Here is a 19769-nt window from a genome sequence, read left to right on the forward strand (position 1 = left end):
TGCTTTGCTTATCAGCTCGCGCACATCAGCTATACAGGCGTTAATACTGAATGTTTAACGTTATATTTGTTGCATACATATACTTCGTAGTAGACATCCTTAACTCCATTCTGCTGTCTGTTGTTGGTGTTTCTTTGTCTGAATATGGCACTTATCGCATGCTGTGTGGTATCGGCGTTCGGTATCGGGGCATTTTAACAAGTATGAGTAGGGGTACAGGAGCTCAGTATCGGGCCCGATACCGGTGCATCCCTAGTTTCAAATAACTATGTTTTTATATGAACAGCGAATCAATAATTATTGATTCATTATTGATTCGCTATTCATATAAACACACACACTATATATATATATATATATATATATAACGCAGAGTACTTTAGGAAATCATTTGCTCATGAAATGTATCAGAAATGTATACTACTGTTATGCACTACTGTACTAAGTTTGGGGTCGGTAAATTTTATTTATTTTACTTTAGCCAATTTATTCAGAAAGGATGCATTAAAATGCTCATAAGCACTCCACAAGCATTTCTAATGTTACAAAATATTTCTATTTTAAAAAAAAATTGCTGTTCTTTTCAACTTTCTATTAATCATGAAATCCTGAAAAATGTATCATGGTCTCCACAAAAACATTAAGAACTGTTTTCAACATAATAAGAAATGTTTCCTGAGCAGCTAATAAGCATATTAAAATTATTTTTGAAGGATCATGTGACACTGAAGACTGGAGTAATGATGCTAAAAATTCAGCTTTGCATCACAGAAATAAAATACATTTTAAGAATACAGTTAATAGATTTTAACATGTAATAATATTTCACAATATTACTTTTGACTGTATTTTTGATCAAATTAATTCAAGCTTGATGAGCTTAAGAGACTTATTTTGACTCATACTCATAAAAAAAAAAAAAAAAAAAAAATTCTTACTGACCCCCAACTTTTGAATGGTGGTATATATTTTCACGAATTAATTCTCAATTGTTTTTTGTAAATGCCGATTGATACTCTTTTTTTTTAAATCTATATTTGTTAAATTATATATTGATAAAGATGTATTATAGAATTATTTTACTGTGATATAATTTATTTAGATTTAAGTATGATAATCATGTGAATATTTATGTTTTTTGGCTTTGAATTTACTATGGGTACAGTTATAATATATATGTTTTTTCCCATAACCAATGTCCGGAATATTGTAATGATTACATTAAATGGGCCTGTTAAATGGGCGCAGGTGTATGCTTGAAAACATGGCACTGATGAATGAATGAATGAATGAATGAATGAATGGTTGAACCCAAAAACGTTTGGTACACTTTGCACTTTCGCACTTTATTTGTGGCCTCTGGATAATAAATTCATATGAGCTTCAAGCTCATATGAAACAAATCTAATTTGTTTTTTGATCTTGGTGTATTTTCATGACAATATTTTTGCATCACTAAATCAGTTAAATAGTTATTGGTTATTGAGTTAAGATTAACCAGAAGCCTTCATGGCCTAGACAACATTAGCTGAAAAAGAAGGTTGGTCCAGCGGTGGAACAAGTTTATATTTAATGAAAAATGACAAAGACAAACATTATTTTCTTTGGATTAATGGGCACTTAAGTAAAAAATGACAATTCTGATTTCATGTTGATTTTAAATGTTTATAACTTTCTCCTACAAATCACACACTTACTGAACCACAATATGCCTCACAAAGGTCATTCCTCCCTGAATGCTTTATTCTAAATATTGCTCTTGGGAAAGCATATTAAAGCAGCATGTCAGCAGGGGTTCTGGCTTACTTGCGCTTTGAACTCGAGCTCTCGGATTTGTTCCTCCTTCAGCTTCATGTCATGTGTGAGCTTCTTGCACTCCGACTCCAGCTCACGTATGCGAGTCCTCAGTGAATCTGTGCACTCTCCTCTGTGAAAGGAGGCCAGAGTCAAGTCCACCAGCACACAGACATAACAAAACCAAGACACATAAGCACACACCGCAACATATTATCACTTAAAGGGGTCCTATTATGCTTTTTCACTTTTTTAATTTTAGTCAGTGTGTAGTGTGTATGTTTGGGCATAAAAAAGATCTAGAAAGTTACAAATCTCAAAGTCCACTCCAAAGGGAGATATTTCGTTTTTTAAAAATCCCTTTTCAAGAACTACAACGAACGGCTCGTTTGGACTACAGCGTTGGTTTCCCACAGAATACAGGGTTGAAGCAATATTTTTGAGTGAAGTCTCACCTGGAGGCAGCTGCCAGAGCGACAGCACGTGCGGCTGTGGCCTCTTCCATCTTCTTTCTTTTCTTCTCTTCTGCAAGCTGCTTTTCCACCACGGCTCGCGCTTCCTGTTCTGCCTTAAGCCGCTTCTCCAGTTGCACAATCGTTTGCTTGTCCTTCTGCTTGGCCTGCACAGCATTATGAAGCCTAATACAGAGACACACATAATCCACACTGGCATAAACAACTGCAGGCAGAGAGATGGAAATGAGCATCTGATGATACAAAGGCAGGTGTTACCACAGGAAAATAGTAAGCTAGTAGTGTACTAATAATTAACAATTGTGGTGATTAGCATAATAGCTGGAAACAGATTCTTTTTTTAAAGTATGCTTTTAGTGTTTGAGCTTTTTCGTTTCAATTTGAAATTTTAAAGTATGAAGGGTGATATACTAATAAAATATATTATTAAAAATTATTACTGATGGGATTTACTGGTTAAAAACAAACAAACAAACAAACAAACGTCTAACTGGTCAGTTATATGGGTCTAAATCAGTGTCATTTAAATATTATTTATATGCTGTTATAGTATTTATTGATATTAGGAATGACATTTTTTCTGTATTTTCAGTTTTTAGTTGAATTGTATCCGTTTTTATTTTTAAATCAAACATTTAATAATTTATAACACGTGCTTTTGTCATTTTTTTCAGTGGTATTTATTTTATGATGGCCAACACTGATGCTGACACACACACACACACACACACACAAACTATATAAATGTAAAAATAACAAAACACACACACACACACACACTATAAATTTAAAAATAGCAAAACACACACACACACTATAAATGTAAAATTGCAAAAACATCTGTAATTGCTGAAATGAAATTTATATTTATTTTTCATAAAATTTACTAAATTAGAAATAAATAATTTGAAAATGAGTAAATATGGAATATCTTGATAAAAACAAATCTGTGAAACTGAAACGTCTTGATTCTGTAATCCTATTATAATATTTTACACAAATAATGAATTTTTTACAAAGGCAACATTGATTTTATTAACAAATTTGTATCTAATATTTATACTTTATTTAAGCTTTATTTTAATTAACAAAAAAATACTAATTTTATTAGTTTTAGTTAACAATAACAACAATAGTCTAAATAACCATTTTATTTTTTCATAGTGTATTTTTAGTTGAATGGCCTTTATGCAGGTGTAAATTATTGTCGCTACCTGTATACCAGTACCTTTCTCAGCACTGATTAGGACTGGCCAATCACAATCATTTATCATATCAATGTTGAATTTTCAGTCTTACATATTCAAATAACTGACACTAGTATTCACCCTCAATGAAAAACACCACCTGTCAAGTGGTCCCCAATTAATCAGCCAGAGTCCCATGTAAAATGTGTTTTGACATATACTGGTAATCATCTTGAATGGGTTTTAAGCAGCTGATTTCTCACTTGTTCTGCAGCAACTCGTTTTCCTGGCGGAGTTGGCCGAGCTCAGAGCGCATGCTCCTCTCGGCACTGCTCAGAGAGCTGATCTGACTGCGCAGGTCTTGCTCCACCTGTCTGCTCGCCTGCAGGTCAGCCTTCAGCTTCTTTATGTCCTGCTCAAGCCTGCCAGACAGAGAAAAAGAGAATGAACAGGACGAACGCACTCCAATCGCTGAATCAGACCATAGTAGGACTCTTACCGCACTAATGCATCTGGCTTACTGAGCTGGTTGTTAGGTATACAGTTCTCCATCAGATCTCTGTGAGGTGCAAGGTTCTTCCCTGCACACTTCTGTTTCTTTTCACTCCTACTGGACGAGGAGGACGGTACGCTGCCATTGGTGGAGTTGTGGCTATGGGGGGAGGAGTTTTTGTTATGTTTGGAGGTGGCAGAGCTTCCTCCTCCACCACCCACCTCCTCTTTCAGGAACAGGTTCTCGGCGCTTCCGCTGAGCTCGTTGTTGAGTCTCTTAGTGTTTAGGTGGTTCTCCATATACTCAATATCTTGTAGTTTAGCATCCACAGTCTGTAGGATGTTGTTGTTTATTCCAATGCTGTGCTGCTGCTGTTTTTTGTCTTTCCCCCCGTCTTTGCCCTTCTCCTTGTACTCCAGTTCAGGCAGAGAGATGGGCAGCTTCTTGGTAATAGCAGTGCCGTTCTGAGCCACTAACACAGAGTCTGCTTCAGACATGCCTTTTGAGGTGGCTGCCAAATCAATGAAAGAGATTTTAAGGTTACATGGCAATGCTGTCTGACTGGTATGATTACAAATGAAACAAGACGGAAAGCATCAGGCAAATGAAAAGGCTATGTAGTATTAACATATGACTGATATTATTTTTGCAGTATGTTTAATGTGAACTGTATGAAAATGTTCTGTATGCATGGAATACCTAGATACCATTAGGCAAAATGTGTGGTATACACCCAAAACACACAGCACTGAGTACTGTTTCCTACAATGCACTAAAATTGACCCTTTCATTCCCAGTGTGATGAATGAATCAGGACTTCATCTCTTTGATTGGGTTGCCAAAAATTACAAACATTTTTTTTTTTTTTTTTTTAATACAACTGGTTTCCAATTGTTGAACCAGTCATGCAATAAATGTAGTTAGAAATATTTAAAATGTATTGTACCGTTTCACATAATAGATAAACATTTTTACTAAAAAATATGCACTATTGTCCAATGGTTGGGGTTTGGACTGGAGTCGTCAAGATATTTCTGTTTTGTTTTTGAAAGAAATCTCTTATGCTACATTTATTTGATCAAATACAGTAAAAACAGTAATACTGTAAAATACTACAATAAAAAAAAAAACTGTTTTCTATTTTAATATATAATATCTTCCTATGATGGCAAAGCTGAATTTTCAGCATCATCATTTCAGTCTTCAATGTCACATGATCTGTCAGAAATCATTCTGATATTTGCTGCTCAAGAAAAAATTATTATGTATGTTGAAACAGTATTTCTTGTAATAATTATACATTTTTTTAGGATTCTTTGATGAATAGAAAATAAAATAAATAAATAAATAAATTTATCCAAAGCGACTTACATTCATGCTATACATTTTTTATCAGTATGTGTGTTCCCTGGGAATTGGACCCACGACCTTTGCGCTGCTAACGCAATGCTATACCACTGAGCCACATGAACATTTTCATATTTACATAGAAAGTTTAAAGGGGTCATGAACCGAGACACCAAAATTCCCTTGATCTTTTGACATATAAGAGGTCATTGTACTAGAAAAACATCATGTAAGTTTCAGATCTCAAACTTTGTCATTAGCCTAAAACAGCTTATATTGAAGCCAGTCTGCCAAAACAACAGCTTTTGGAATGTTCTACTTTATGATGTAATAGTGAGGATAAGCACCGACTCCGCAGAAGAAGATCAACGCCTCGACATCAAAATCATCATTTTTGCATTGCCTTCCTTCTGATCCCAACGCTAGGAAAGAGTGGATGAACTTTATTTTTAATAAAGATCCAGATTGCATCAGTAAGAACTCGGTCCTTTGTTCACTTCATTTTACCGCCGACTCATTTACAAACAAGGCACAATTTGACTCGTGATTTTCAAAAAGATTGAAAGATGATATGCTGACTGTATTGATCCGACAGTAATGGCGCAACATGAGTAACTGTTTTCATTACGTGATCACTATTGCTTTGTCTCTTCTTACAAATTGCTTGATATGTATCGAGTTATTTATGCGTTTTGGACCTAAAAAAATAAAAATAAATCTAATATATATATATATATATATATATATATCACAACAGCGTCCATCTATGAAGAATGTACGCTGTCAAACATACACAACGATTAGCCAATCATAACAGTGGGCGTTTGCTTCAGAGTCTACAATCCGCCACGCCTATTCAAACGGAGTTCTGATGAGAGGCGTCAAAGCAGGACAGAAAATAGCCTATTACTTATAAATTATGATGTTTTTGATGTAAAAATCTTGATAACATTATAAGTGGACCTCAGAGAACAGTACAAAATAAAAAAAACAAAGGCAGTTCATGACCCCTTTACAAGAACAGCATTTATATTTATATAATTATGATTTATTATTTAACATTATAAAACTGCCACTTTTCATTAATTTAATTTCAAAATTAATTTGTTTTTAATGGAAAATTATGGATTTTTTTTTTTGTCTTTGTATGATTTTGTCTGTTTTGCATGGCTTCCCCTTTAACAAATTAAGAAGAGCTGATCATATTATGAAACTGGTCAAATGGTGATCTTACCCTCCTCTGTCTCTCGTTCCTGTCTCTGAAGCATCTGTTGTTCTGGAGGCAGGGCCTGCTGTAGAAGCTGCATGTAGAACTCATTTTCCTTCTGCACCTCCTTTTGTTTGCGCAGTCGCATCTTATAGCTCACATAACTCTTGAATCCGAAGCCCAGCGTCACCACGGGATAGCCAATGCTGCAATGAAAGAACAGAACAGCATGTTACAGAAAACAGAAAAAAAAACATGATTGGTACAACTAGTGATGATTCAACATCAGACACCTTCAGATAATGGCAACACTCCCATTTGCTGCTATGGAGACGCCACCAGTGCGTTTACAAATACAAAGCTGACTTCTGCGTTATAAGTAGTACAGTTACATCAGCTATGTTTAATAATCAAAAATTGGCGAAGAATACTGTGGTGTGACTTTGCGCTTGAAAAGATAATTCACCCAAAATGACAAAACCTTCTTTTTTTACATGGAACTCAAAAGGATGCATTGTGAGTGAAGCTAGTGAGTTTAGGCTTTTTATTGTTTGGAAAAGAATAGCATGAACAGTTCAGAATTTCTCCTCTTTTGTTGCATAACAGAAAGTAGATCATACAGGTTTGCAATGACATGGGGGTGAGTAAAATGCAAGCAAAGCTTACCAGTGAGCCGCGAATGGACGGCAAAGGTCTACATGAAAATGTTTCGAATCCTTGAAGCGGATGGCTGCTTCGATGTAGACGAAGAGAATCCAGAGAGAGACAGTCGGCAGACACACACCTCGCTCTGATAATAGAACGAGAGAGAGGGAAAACTATGTATAATGTTCAACAATTGATCCCTAGCCTCTTGTAATAGTTATGACATTCTTACGGCGTGCATAATTCTTCAAACTATAATGACTTCTAGCCCATTAGTGACCTAGACATCCAAGAGGTTGCATAAAAGGCCACTGGCTGTTTGGGAGATCAATAACATCACACAGGTTTCACAAAACAAGCTCTAGGCTGCAAACAAAACCCTAGTTTGCTGAAAGCACCCTCTCTTGTTGAGACGCGCAGCAAGTTGTGTGTCAGCAGGAGCAATCACAGTCACAGCTCAAGGCGCATTGAAGCAGTTTTCAAGGAACAATCACTCAGTGTCAGCAATTGTTTTCCTCCTCTATCCTGAGGTATCACTGAATTGACCCAAGAAAAGGACATATAATGACAGGAGCACTTGAAAATCCATCAAAGATCTCCGCTGTTCACTCAGAGTTCAAATACAAGAGCAGGGTAAATCTCTACACGGAAGCATATACAGTATATTCTGCAAGTATGCATTACATTGATCAAAAGTGACAGTAAAGACATTTCTAATGCGAAGATTTCTACTTCAAATGCCGTTTTCTATTTTCTATTCAAAGAATTTCTGAAAAAAAGAATTTTGAGAACTGTTTACAAGATTGATAATAATCAGAAATGTTTCTTGAGCAGCAAATCGGCATATTAGAATGATTTCTGAAGGATCATGTGACATTGAAGGCTGGAGTAATGATGATAAAAATCAGCTTTGATATCACAGGAATAAACGTCATTTTAAATATACATTCAGATAGAAAACAGTTATTTTAAATTGTAATATTATTTCATAAGATCCCTGTCTTACTGTATGTTTGATCAAGTTGAGACATTTCAAAAACATTAAAAAAAAACAATGATGTCAATCACCAAGTGCTTTGGGGAAAAAAAATCCCACATGCTCATATTTTTCTTTTATGCAATCATCAAACACATTCAAGATAAAGGAATATCCAGAGAGAACTAAATGCTGTCGTTTGCATAAGAAAAGCACTTTCAACATAATCCTCTCTAGTAACTGCTACAAAAGTGAACAGTTGTGTAATATGCTCCTGAATTACGCCACTGAATAATCAGCGACAAAGGCTTTAGGTGTTTACACGCTAGCAAAACTTCTGACAGAGCATTTCGTGGACAGACATGTGGAATAAACTGGGACAGTTTGAAATCAAACAAGAAAACAGTCAACTGGGTTTCTGAAAGCACAAGTCTGAAGTTTTCATTGGTCAATGGAAGCCTAAGGCAGATTTCGGTTACATGATAGAGCATTGCTTTCACAAAATCATTTCTCCTATGTGTTCTCTAAAATTCAATCAACTCTATAGTGTGGAAGCGGCCTTACTCCTAAAATGATACTCATGGAAAGTCAGATGGGGCTTGGGCGATGTTGACCTACCTGTATGCCACACGTACTGTACCCAGACATACGTGCTGGCGGCGAAGAACAGCCATTGCTTGGGGATGAACAGGAGGCAGATGATGTCTAATGTGAATGCGACACACACAAAGAACACAGAGAACGCCTGTGGAATCAGACGAGAAGTGTAGAGATGATCGATTTAGCCTGTGTAGAACACGTCACTCAGAGACGTTTATAAAACTGATTGATAAAGAATCAAGCAGAGAGTGAGCCAATAACTGCTCAATTACACATCAATGAGAGATCAAATACTCACCAGTCCCTGATATCTAAAGGAATCGTAAACGCTCCTGATGAAAAGCCAGAAAGGCCACAGGTACTCGAACCTGAACTCCAGCACAAAATCGGCCAGCAGAACCAGCGCCCAAACGACCAGGAACTTCAGGTACAGGAAGGTACTGCCAGATCAAGAGAAAGGAGGATAGGGAGGATTTCTATTAATATATCAGGTATGAATTTCATTTAAATGCAATAAAAAATAAATAAATTATTATAAATTATTTAATTTTCATTATGTTACATATATTTGTGTGCAAAAGTCATTTTATAAAGTAGTCTGCTTCTGTGAGCATCCATAAGCACAGAAATTTGCATTCACTAAATCACTATAGGCATTTCCATGAGTCTTCCAGGTTTTTTTTCCCCCTGACATTTTTAACTACGGGAACCCCATAATGTGACCCTGGAGCACAAAAGCAGTCTTAAGTGGCTGGGGTATATTTTGATTTATTTTCTTTGCACCCTCAGGTTCCAGATTTTCAAATAGTTGTATCTCGGACAAATATTGTCCTAACAAATCATACATCAATGGAAAGCTTATTTATTCAGCTTTCAGGTTATGTATAAATCTCAATAAAAAAATACCCTTATGACTGGTTTTGTGGTCCAGGGTCACATATATAAAAACTATTCAAATATACTCAGCCAATGAGGTCTTGGCAGAGCAGATCTAGGTAGTGTTTAGACACTCATTTTTTCAGATAGGCCTCGGTCAACACAGCGTCATGTGGAATTAACCAAAACTAGAAGGATTAAGTTGCACAGGATTTAATCTAAACATTTCTAGAACAAGAACAGTCTAAAATCAACCAGTTTGTATAGGATTACCTTCATTACAATAACCCAACACATGTGGAAAACAGTGTAGATGGCAGAAACGTTTCAATAATGTGACATCAACATAATACATCTCAATGCCCTACTGTAAGATCCAGCTGAAGCTTTGTAGTTATTTTCTTGGTTGACCAGCAACAATCCATCTACCAGTTGGTCAAGCTGTTTTTGTATTGTAGCTGGTTGAGCAGCCAATCACCAGCTACCATGATCCAAAACACATTTGCACAAGTTGGAAATTGTGATGATGGCTATAAAAGACAACTGCATAAGAACATTCATGACATGGCCAGTACTATGTGTAATACTTATTATTTCATATTCTGCACTATTGAAGCCTATGGATGATACACAGAAGCCAGCATCCACGTATATGCTACATACTCAGGCCGGAGTGAATGATCACCCTGAACTGTCATCTGTATCTGACGGTGACAGCTCATAAACGGCCGAGCTCTGTTCGGAGACGCCATTACGGTGCGGTCGGTGCTCGTGAGCTTCTCCGTCCGTACCTGCTGTGAATACCCTCGGTGATTCGGTTCCGTTTCAACGGGCGACGGAGTTTGCTGCAGTCCGCATTGCGCCGCTTCATTCTCCACCCTTTAGATTCCAGTAACTTTGAACACTCGAGGGGAAACTACGTGACCGTCCTAATACTGATGCGCATCGCTACGCGAATGCGGGACTGTCAGTGTTTTTCTTCCACTAGACACAAAGAAATAAATGAAAACAGTCTGCGTGAGGCCCTCCCATTTTTATTCTGGACGCCTCGTGACGTAACGACGCCGTACGCTCTGCGCTACGTTCCCAAGGCAAGATGGCGGCGTCCTGAGCTGACAACACTTCTGTCTGATTTTCATGTTTATTTTGTGAAGGTACGTGTTAACATTGACATTAACTTGTGGATGTGATGGTTTGTATAATAATACTGAAGTGAAACTGGTGGCATATTGTGCAAACGTGGTGTTTTTAAATAGAACACATCGGATCACTCCAACACATGCCTTCAGCCATGCTTGAGCTGGATGAGAAGAAACAAAAACTTGTTAGACATGTCGCGAGAATTAATTATTATTTTAGTAACATTTTTTGAAGTGTAAGTTGTGGGGAGGTTATATCTATGTTTATTGGCAATGTTTGTTTGTGTTATTTTGTAAGTCACTCAGATTAGTAGTGTGGATTTCACAGATCTGATCATGTCGACATTATATTTGCGTTGCATAATGTTGCACACAGTACTTAGTTTTAGTAAAACATAACGTACACAAACTTTTTACTTGCACTTGTGATTGCACTGTTGTGATGTTTAATCATTTGTGTGATTATTTAGCATTTATGTAAATACTTGTTCAGCATTAGTTTATTTATGACATTTCACTTGTCTTTAAATGTACATAAAGTGTTTTAAACTCTTAAAGAAATGTTTTGGTCAATATGTTTAAGATTATGTACACAAAGATCACTGCAATTATGATGCAATATGACCACTGTGCAGTGTGTATTTATTTAATATTAAATTTCTTACATACTGTCACAATTTGCACATACTGTATGTATACAATATCTATAAACATATTATAATAATATGGAAATATTTTTCCATGTCCACATTCTCACAACAAATGTTGCCAAAAGTCAGAAAAAAAAATTAAATTGTACAACTGAAAACAGATTTTTACTTAAAATAATAACAATAATTTATAATAATAAGAATACAATTATATTTGAAACCTGTGATTTGATACTGAAAACAAGACTTTAAATGTAGCTTTAAAAATTACATTTCTTTTGTTTACAATTACTTATTTTTTTTTTTGTAGTTCAGAATAGTTTAGTCTAGAAATCTTGGGGTCAGTAAGATTTTTTATTTATTTTATTTTGAAAGAAATGAAAGCGCTCTCTCTCTCTCTCTCTCTCTCTGCAGCTTTTTTATTTTATTCACCAAAAATGCATTAAATTGTTCAAAAGTGACAGTAAAGACATTTATAATGTTGCAAAATATTTTTATTCCAGATAAATGATTATTTATCTAAAATAGAAAATGGTGAAAATTTTTTTATAATTTAATGTTAAAATGTTTTTATATATTTATAGTGGTAGTATTGCTGTGACAAATTCCTTGTGTTTCTGAGCAAGTAACAGCCCAGTGCTGAAATTGAAAATGCTGAGAAGCATGGCTTAATGAGGATGATGTTAAAACATATGTAAAACATAAAAAAATTTTTTTTAAAAATCACCATTCACTAGCGCGCTTACACTACTTGTTGCTTTTCTCATTTCAGTTTTCAGAAAGTACATAAAGATGCCTGCAGTACTGATCCTCAGCAATGAGGTGGTCAAAATGAGGGCGGAGGTTAAAAGGGTGAAGGTGCTCCTCATCCGGAAACTCATCCGTCAGATCTCAGTCCTGGAGAAGAAGAAAGGAAGTGAGGCGGACTTGGAGAAGTTCCGCAGACGAGCGGCCAGACTTCGGGAGGAGATCCATGAGCTGAAGACTATCACGCCTGACAGCGTCACCAAGGCCGCCCTACAGAAGGACATCAGCTTTGAGAAAGTGTGCCGGAATAAAGAGGCTAGCCTATCCGAACGAGCCATCGCCCGCATCGCCACACACCCACAGTTCAGCAAGAAAATCCAGAGCATAAAGGCAGCCATCAAAGCCTTCAAAGAAGAGAGAATAAATGCAGAAGAACAAGCAAAAAACAATGCAGAAAATGCCACGTCGCTAGATCAGTCACAAGCAGACAGCGATGATGATGATGATTTGGGTTCGGAGAAGTCAAGCGATGAAGATGATGATGAGAAACTGAAAGAGGATGAGGGTGATAAAAAGACAGATGAAGACATGCAAGAGGAGATTGATGGTTCCACACAGGAGAGCCAGAAGACGAGTCTAGAGACAATAAATGAACAGACCAATCAGTGCCAAAAGGAAGAATCACTAACAATTGAGGTAAGTGTATTTCAAGTGGTGTTTGTGAAATATTTTAGTTTAGATCGAGTGCAGGTGAAATTATTAGTCAAAACTATAATTGCCTAGTACTTCCCTAATAAAACCCACTGTATCTAAATATACAATGAAACAATGTTAATAAAATAATGTTAAATGAATGTTTCACCCAAAATTAATAAGCCTCATGTTGTTCCAAACCCATATGTTGTTATTTTTTCAGTGGAACACAAAATAATTTCTGACGAATCTTTACACAATCTTTTCTCGTCTCTTGAAGTCATATAAGATAGATTTGTGTAGAGAAGAGGCTGATAGTCAATACTCACAGAAAATATTTCCCTCTGCACGCTTTCAAATCAAGTATTCCTCTATTACACGTTGTGTCAGGTTAGATGTGTATCTCAGGACCAAACGTCATTGGCCAAAACCATGCCAACAATGTTACTATAATCTGGCAACACTGTTGATAGATGAGTGCCGTTATCTAACTAAATCATTTTGCGAGTTGCCATGGCCAATTTCCATATCCACATTCCCACAACAAAATGAGGCCAAAGTGAAAAAAAAAAAAAAACGAAAATTGTAAACCTGAAAAACAGTTTTTGCTTATATGCACCAAAAACAACAACAAAAAACAGGATATTTGAAACCTGGGATTTTATGTTGAAAACAAGATTGAAACATTTTTAAATGTTTTTTTTTTTCAAAACAAAAAAATATTTTGTTTATATTCACTTTTTTCTAGTTAAGAATAGTTAAATCCAGATACTACGGAAGAGGATTAGGACCAAGCAATAATAAAAAAAAAATCAAACCATCTCGAGATTAAAGTTATTATAATGCGAGATTAAACTTGTTAATTTTCGAGAAAAATGTCAAAATAAAACGTTGAGAATAAACTCATTAAGTTTTGAGAATAAAGTCGTGTTTCGAGAAAAAACTCGTTAAATTTCGAGAAAAAAAGTCAAAATAAAATGTTGAGAATAAACTCATTAAATTACGAGAAAAAAGTTGAAATCAAATGCTGAGAATAAACACACTCATGTCATGTTCATTTGATCTTGTTGAAGAGTGTTAGTGAGCGTCTGCAGTGGTGCCAGTTATAGAGAGTAATGCTCGTGGATGAAGCATACGATGCGGTCGACTGGAGTTCGAATCAGCCTTTTGCAGATCTCGCTTTTCTTCCTTTTTTCATCACATCACATCGGAACAGTGGAAATCAGTTGCCTAACGAGTGTTTAATGATGTATTAATTGGGTAGGTTTAGGTTAGTAGGCTATAGGGAGGGCTTTGTACCAATAAGGCAGCGTCTATTTAATAATTTTAATTAATAAAATCATTTACACTCTATATTATTATTGTATCCTGTTAATGTACAACAATACTGAGGTGCAAATAGTATCTGTCACTATTTATAAGCATAAATAGTATCTAATGACTATGACTATTTACACTTATTGCAAAGATCTGCTACTTTTACATAGCGTAAATAGAATCGCTATTTTCACAGTGTAAATATAATCTATAAATACCACATCGCTAAAAAGGCATCTGTTGTCACTTAGTGTAAATAGAATATATCACCATTTTCACTTAGTGTAAATATTATCTATTTTCACTTCGTGTAAATAGCATCCGATGTGATATGTGATGAAAAAAGGAAGAAGAGCGAGTTCGGCAAAAGACTATTACTATTCTCGTAATTTAATGAGTTTATTCTCAACAATTTATTTCGACCTTTTTTTCTCGAAATCTAACGATTTTTTTCTCGAAACACAATGACTTTTTTCTCGTAATTTAATGAGTTTATTCTCAATTAGGGATGTAACGATTCACTCAACTCACGATTCGATTCATGATTTTGATTTCACGATTCGATTTGATTCACGATTTTTTTTTTTTACAAAATGAGATTTAAGACAAATTATAAATTAAACGTGTCCTTTTATTTTTGCTTGGACAAAATGCTGCACGTTTCTTTGTGAAATTGAAATATAACACTATAATAATATACTAATATAGCACTTGCATGAATGAGACGCAGATTCACTCTCTCCAGCAGGTGGCGCTTAAAGCGTTTCCGCTGTAAACAAAGAAGCGCTGCACATATGAACTAGATGCAAGATGAAAAGAAAAAATACCATCTAAACTTTTCTAAAGACAGTAAGTTCCCCTCAGACATACATTCATATAAACTCCTTCCCCTAATTGAATCGCGATTTGTTTGGCATCTCAACCGATTTGAATCGTCACATATTTGAATCGATTTTCAACCGGCTCGCGGTTAATCGTTACATCCCTATTCTCAACATTTAATTTAGACTTTTTTTCTCTAAATTTAACGAATTTTTTGTCAAAACACAACAACTTTTTTTTCTCATAATTTAATAAGTTTATTCTCAACATTTTATTTCGACTTTTTTTCTCGAAATGTAACGTGTTTTTTTCTTGAAACAAAATGACTTTAATCTCGAGATGGTTTTATTTATTTTATTATTGCTTGGCCCTAATCCTCTTCCGTAAGATACACTATCGTTCAAAAGTTTGGGGTCAATAATAATAATAATATAATAATATTTTTATTATTATTAAATAAATTATAACTTTTATTCATGAAGGATGCCTTGAATTGAAATGTGACAGTAAACACATTTATTATGTTAAATCTATTTCAAATAGATGTTTTTTTTTAAAGCTTTGTATTCATCAAAGAATGCTGAAAAATGCATCATGTTTACCCAAAAATACCTAGCAGCACAACTGTAACATTGATAATAATAAGAAATATATATTGAGCAGCAAATCAGAATATTACAATGATTTCTGAAGACACTGAAGGCTGGAGTAATGATGCTTCTTTACCATCACAGGAATAAATTACATTTTAATATGTATTCATATAGAAAACTCTTATTTTAAATTGTAGTAATATTTCAGAGTATTACTATTTTTTACTGTTTTTCATCAAATAAATGCAGCCTTTGTGAACAAAGGGACAAACTGAATGGTAGTGTTTATGATTATTCTCATTCAAAGAAAACACTGGATTTAAGCGTCAGAGCCTTAGATTAAAGAGTTAGTTCACCCAAAAATGAAAATTCTGTCATTAATTACTCACCCTCATGTCGTTCCAAACCCATAAGACCTTCGTTCATCTTCGGAACACAAATTAAGATATTTTTGATGAGTTCTGAGAGCTTTCTAACCCTGCATAGACAGTAATGTATCTGAAATATGCCCAGGTCCAGAAACATAGTAAGGATATCGTTAAAATAGATAGTCCATGTGACACCAGTGGTTCAACTGTAACCGTAATAGTAACAACAATTCTGAGAGTACCACAACGCATGCGTACTCTCATGAATGGCGACGGACGGTAATGTGGAGGAGAAGAATTGTTGAACAAAGTCATTATTTTTGTTTTATTTGCACACAAAAAGTATTCTTATAGCTTCATAAAATTACGGTTGAACCACTGATGTCACAAGGACTATTTTAACAATATCTTTACTATGTTTCTGGGCCTGGGCACATTTTAGATACATTACTGTCTATGCAGGGTCAGAAAGCTCTCGGATTTCATCAAAAGTATCTTAATTTGTGTTCCGAAGATGAACGAAGGTCTTATGGTTTTGGAACGACATAAAGGTGAGTAATTAATGACAGAATTTTCATTTCTGGGTGAACTATTCCTTTAAGGTTAAACAATTATGATGCAGATAAAATTGTGTGCACAGTGTAAATGAGAACCTTCACAATAAAAAAATGTTGCAGCTGCTGTTGATTAAAAAAAAATTGCTGTACAGATTTTCTTTGCTCTACTGAAATTAAACAGATCTGTGACCCTAAAACTGAGGTACATACTTCAGAAATTCAATTTTGTGTTTAACTGGAAAACAACAGAATACAGGTTTGGAATGAAGATGAGTAAATAATGAAAGAATGTTCCTTTATAGATGAATTATTCCACTGAAACTAATGCTTTAATTCACTCTTTCTGTAAACAGTATTACAGTGAAGTACTCTTTACTTGAAGGTTATTCTGAAATAAATGCCTCTTACAGGAATCATCTGAAAGAGTGGGCATCCCAGAGGAGGTGATCAGGATGAGGAAGGAAGTGAAGAGGACGAGGGTGCTGATCATCAGTAAAATGGCAGAGCAAGTGGCTTCTCTGAAGAAGAAGAAGGGTCAGGAATCTGAGGTGAAGGAAAGCCAAGAAAAAGCAGCGGAAATCATGAAAGAAATCAAGGCTTTAAGGAGCCTTAAACTGGATCAGGTGACCATGACTGCACTTCAGGAGAATGTTGACCTTGAGAAGGTTTTGCAGGACCCTCAGGCAAGCCCAGTGGACAGAGCCATTGCACATATCGCCACACATTCCCGCTTCATCCACAAGCTCCAGAAGGTCAAAGAAACCATCAAAGAAGAAAGAGCTAAGGCTGCTGAAGCTGAGCAGAAGAAGACTGACAAACTGGATACGGTGCAGTCCAAGAATGAAGATGAGGAACCAGAGGAGGAACCTGAGGAAGATGAGGAATCGGAAGAGGAACCTGAGGAAGACGAGGAACCAGAGGATGGCCACAGCAGTGGTCACAGTGAAGAGGATGGTGATGTGGTAGAGGAAAAATTGAACAGTCCTACCACTGAGATCCATACGTCTAGTGTTGCAGAGCCAACAGAAAGTACAGATTCTGATCTTGTAAAGGTGCCACCTTCCAAGATTATCACAACAGAAAAATCTAAAAGGGTCGAAGTTAAATCAAAGAAAGCAGAGGCCACGTCTCCTAATGTCAAAAGTTCTCCCGAAAAGTCTTCAACTGTAAGTAAGAAGAACATTGGTAAAGCAAGCAAAGAAATGGAGACCACCTTAAAGCCACAAAAGAAAAAAGACCTACCTGAGTCTAAGAGGGTTGAGGCAGAAAAAGACAAGGAAGAGAGTGATTTATCAGATGAGGAGGAAGAGAAGGAATATTTCGATGACAGCACAGAGGAACGTTTCCATAAGCAGTCGTCTCAGTCTGAAGAGAGTGATGATGATGACTTCTTTCTGGGCAAAGTTAGCAAATTCAAGAAACGGAAAAGTAACCAAGGGAAAGTCGAGGAGAAAAAGAGTGAGCTTCAAAAAACTGACAAGGAGGCCACCAGCAAACCTCATGAGACAAACCTTGGCAAATTACAGTCTGTGTTTTGCTCAGCGTTGTCCAAATCTAGCGTGTCCTCTCAGAAAGCAAAGTTTGGCTCTCGCAGTGATGGCCCAAGACCTCCTCGATTCCAGAACCAGAGGAAAGGTCCTGAGGGTAGGATGAAAGCATCTCAATATAAAGGCCAAGACCTTGGCGCTGACAGGAGGACGGGTCCATTCAAACCCAACAGAGAGACTTTTAAAGTTGCTGAACAAAAGCAAGCGGGACCTTCAGGGGCAGGGAGGGGAAGGCCACAGTTTGAGCAGAAGCGGAATCCCAGAGGTCCACCTGGCAGGATGTCAGACCCACCCCAGCAGTCCCTTCATCCCTCATGGGAGGCTAGCAGGAAGAGAAAGGAACAGCAGGCACAAATCACAGTGTTCCAAGGGAAAAAGATCAGATTTGATGATGATGATGATTAAGAAAAGGCTGCTCAAATTCATTTGATGCATTTATATTTTAAAACTTAAAAATTCTTCCTGTTAAACTATTTACTGTGAATTTGTATTAAAACACAGATGTAAAACAGCTGTTCTTTTGATTTGAAATAAAGTCCCTCTTAGTGTTATTTTACTATAATTTCTACAATATTTAATACAATTTTAAATTAGTTTAGTTTCCCTGTCATGGACATATATATTACTGTTAAATACGTTTTCATTGCAAAATTAGATGCAAATTATATTTTCTGAAAGGTATGATGTCCCTTTCCTAAACAGGGTTATTTGTCAATTATACACGTATATTTTTTTCTTATTTGGAGAAAACTGTGATATTTGGATGCAGTTTTTTGTTTGCATGTTATTGCCCCCCACACCTATTGAACACACTGGATTATATAGATATGATTGAATTATTATTATTTAAAATATTATTGTAAAATATCAAGATGACAGGGTGGACACATAATGCAGAACACACAAAGCATGACAAAATATGACAATGAAACATTTATTCAACTTTGAAAAAATAATATAATAATAAAATTAGACCCTCAATCACACTGATATGTGTTCAATTTAGTTTTTAGCAATATTAACTACAAATGAATGCTATGTCCACCCTGTCATGTGCATGTCCACTCTATCGAGTCTAAGTGGCCAACAGGGTGGACATTTTGAGCTTCAATTAGCATATTAGCTTACAACAAACGGTGGCTTGCTAAATATTTAGTTTGGTTGTTGAAGAGAATTTGGTATATTTACACTTAAATATTTTGAAAATACTGTATTCTAATCACTTCTGGCATATGTTATGGCGACAGGGTGGACATGTTAAGCTTTGACAAAGCAAGTAAGCAAACTCAGACGAAGAAAATTTGTCAGTTGAAAAGTCACCAACTTACTCACCTCAGCTGTTGAAATTCCTGCCACTGAAGAGACAAAAAAAAATCTGTTGTCCTGTCATTAAAGTTGATGGCCTTTTCTTAAAGGGGTGGATTCCCCAATACGACAGGGTGGACAACCATTCAGGGACATGGACAAACTCTTCTTTTTTTATTAAATAAAAATATCGTTTTTATTACCAAATTATCAATACACTCAAATTGAGTAATCTCTTATTTAACAAAATATTAATAGGGGAACAAAATTTTTTTTATTTTATGATTTGACAATATGCTACTATCATTTAAATTTAATGAGCAGTGCATGGGACATAGCAAAATAACACGCATCCTCTTACACAAAACTAAAAAAAAAAAAATCTAGAAAATGTATCTAAAGAGCCAAGTAATGCTTTTGTTATGAATATAAA

General features: G+C 35.7%; 2 protein-coding genes across 2 annotated transcripts in view; one reads left to right on the forward strand and one right to left on the reverse strand.

Annotated features, from left to right (window-relative positions):
* The window catches only part of LOC107745723 (macoilin-1), a 13820-nt gene extending 3224 nt beyond the window's left edge, over positions 1-10596 (reverse strand). Inside the window, exons 1-9 of the mRNA XM_016559667.1 lie at positions 10390-10596; positions 9021-9162; positions 8741-8867; positions 7168-7291; positions 6529-6707; positions 3954-4458; positions 3718-3876; positions 2250-2432; positions 1807-1927 (exon numbers count right to left, since the gene is read on the reverse strand). Of these exons, the coding sequence (XP_016415153.1) occupies positions 1807-1927; positions 2250-2432; positions 3718-3876; positions 3954-4458; positions 6529-6707; positions 7168-7291; positions 8741-8867; positions 9021-9162; positions 10390-10469 (1620 nt within the window). The 5' untranslated portion in view covers positions 10470-10596. The remainder of the gene's footprint in view (positions 1-1806; positions 1928-2249; positions 2433-3717; positions 3877-3953; positions 4459-6528; positions 6708-7167; positions 7292-8740; positions 8868-9020; positions 9163-10389) is intronic.
* Positions 10597-10672: 76 nt separating this feature from the next.
* LOC107745722 (serum response factor-binding protein 1-like) lies at positions 10673-18591 on the forward strand. The gene is made up of 3 exons (XM_016559666.1): positions 10673-10752; positions 12160-12830; positions 16895-18591. The coding sequence occupies exons 2-3, from the start codon at positions 12180-12182 to the stop codon at positions 18434-18436; spliced, it is 2193 nt and encodes a 730-aa protein (XP_016415152.1). The 5' UTR covers positions 10673-10752; positions 12160-12179; the 3' UTR covers positions 18437-18591.
* The last annotated feature ends 1178 nt before the right edge of the window (positions 18592-19769 follow it).

This window comes from Sinocyclocheilus rhinocerous, unplaced genomic scaffold, assembly GCF_001515625.1.
Source record: "Sinocyclocheilus rhinocerous isolate Xijiao unplaced genomic scaffold, SAMN03320098_v1.1 scaffold2423, whole genome shotgun sequence".
NCBI lineage: Eukaryota > Metazoa > Chordata > Actinopteri > Cypriniformes > Cyprinidae > Sinocyclocheilus > Sinocyclocheilus rhinocerous.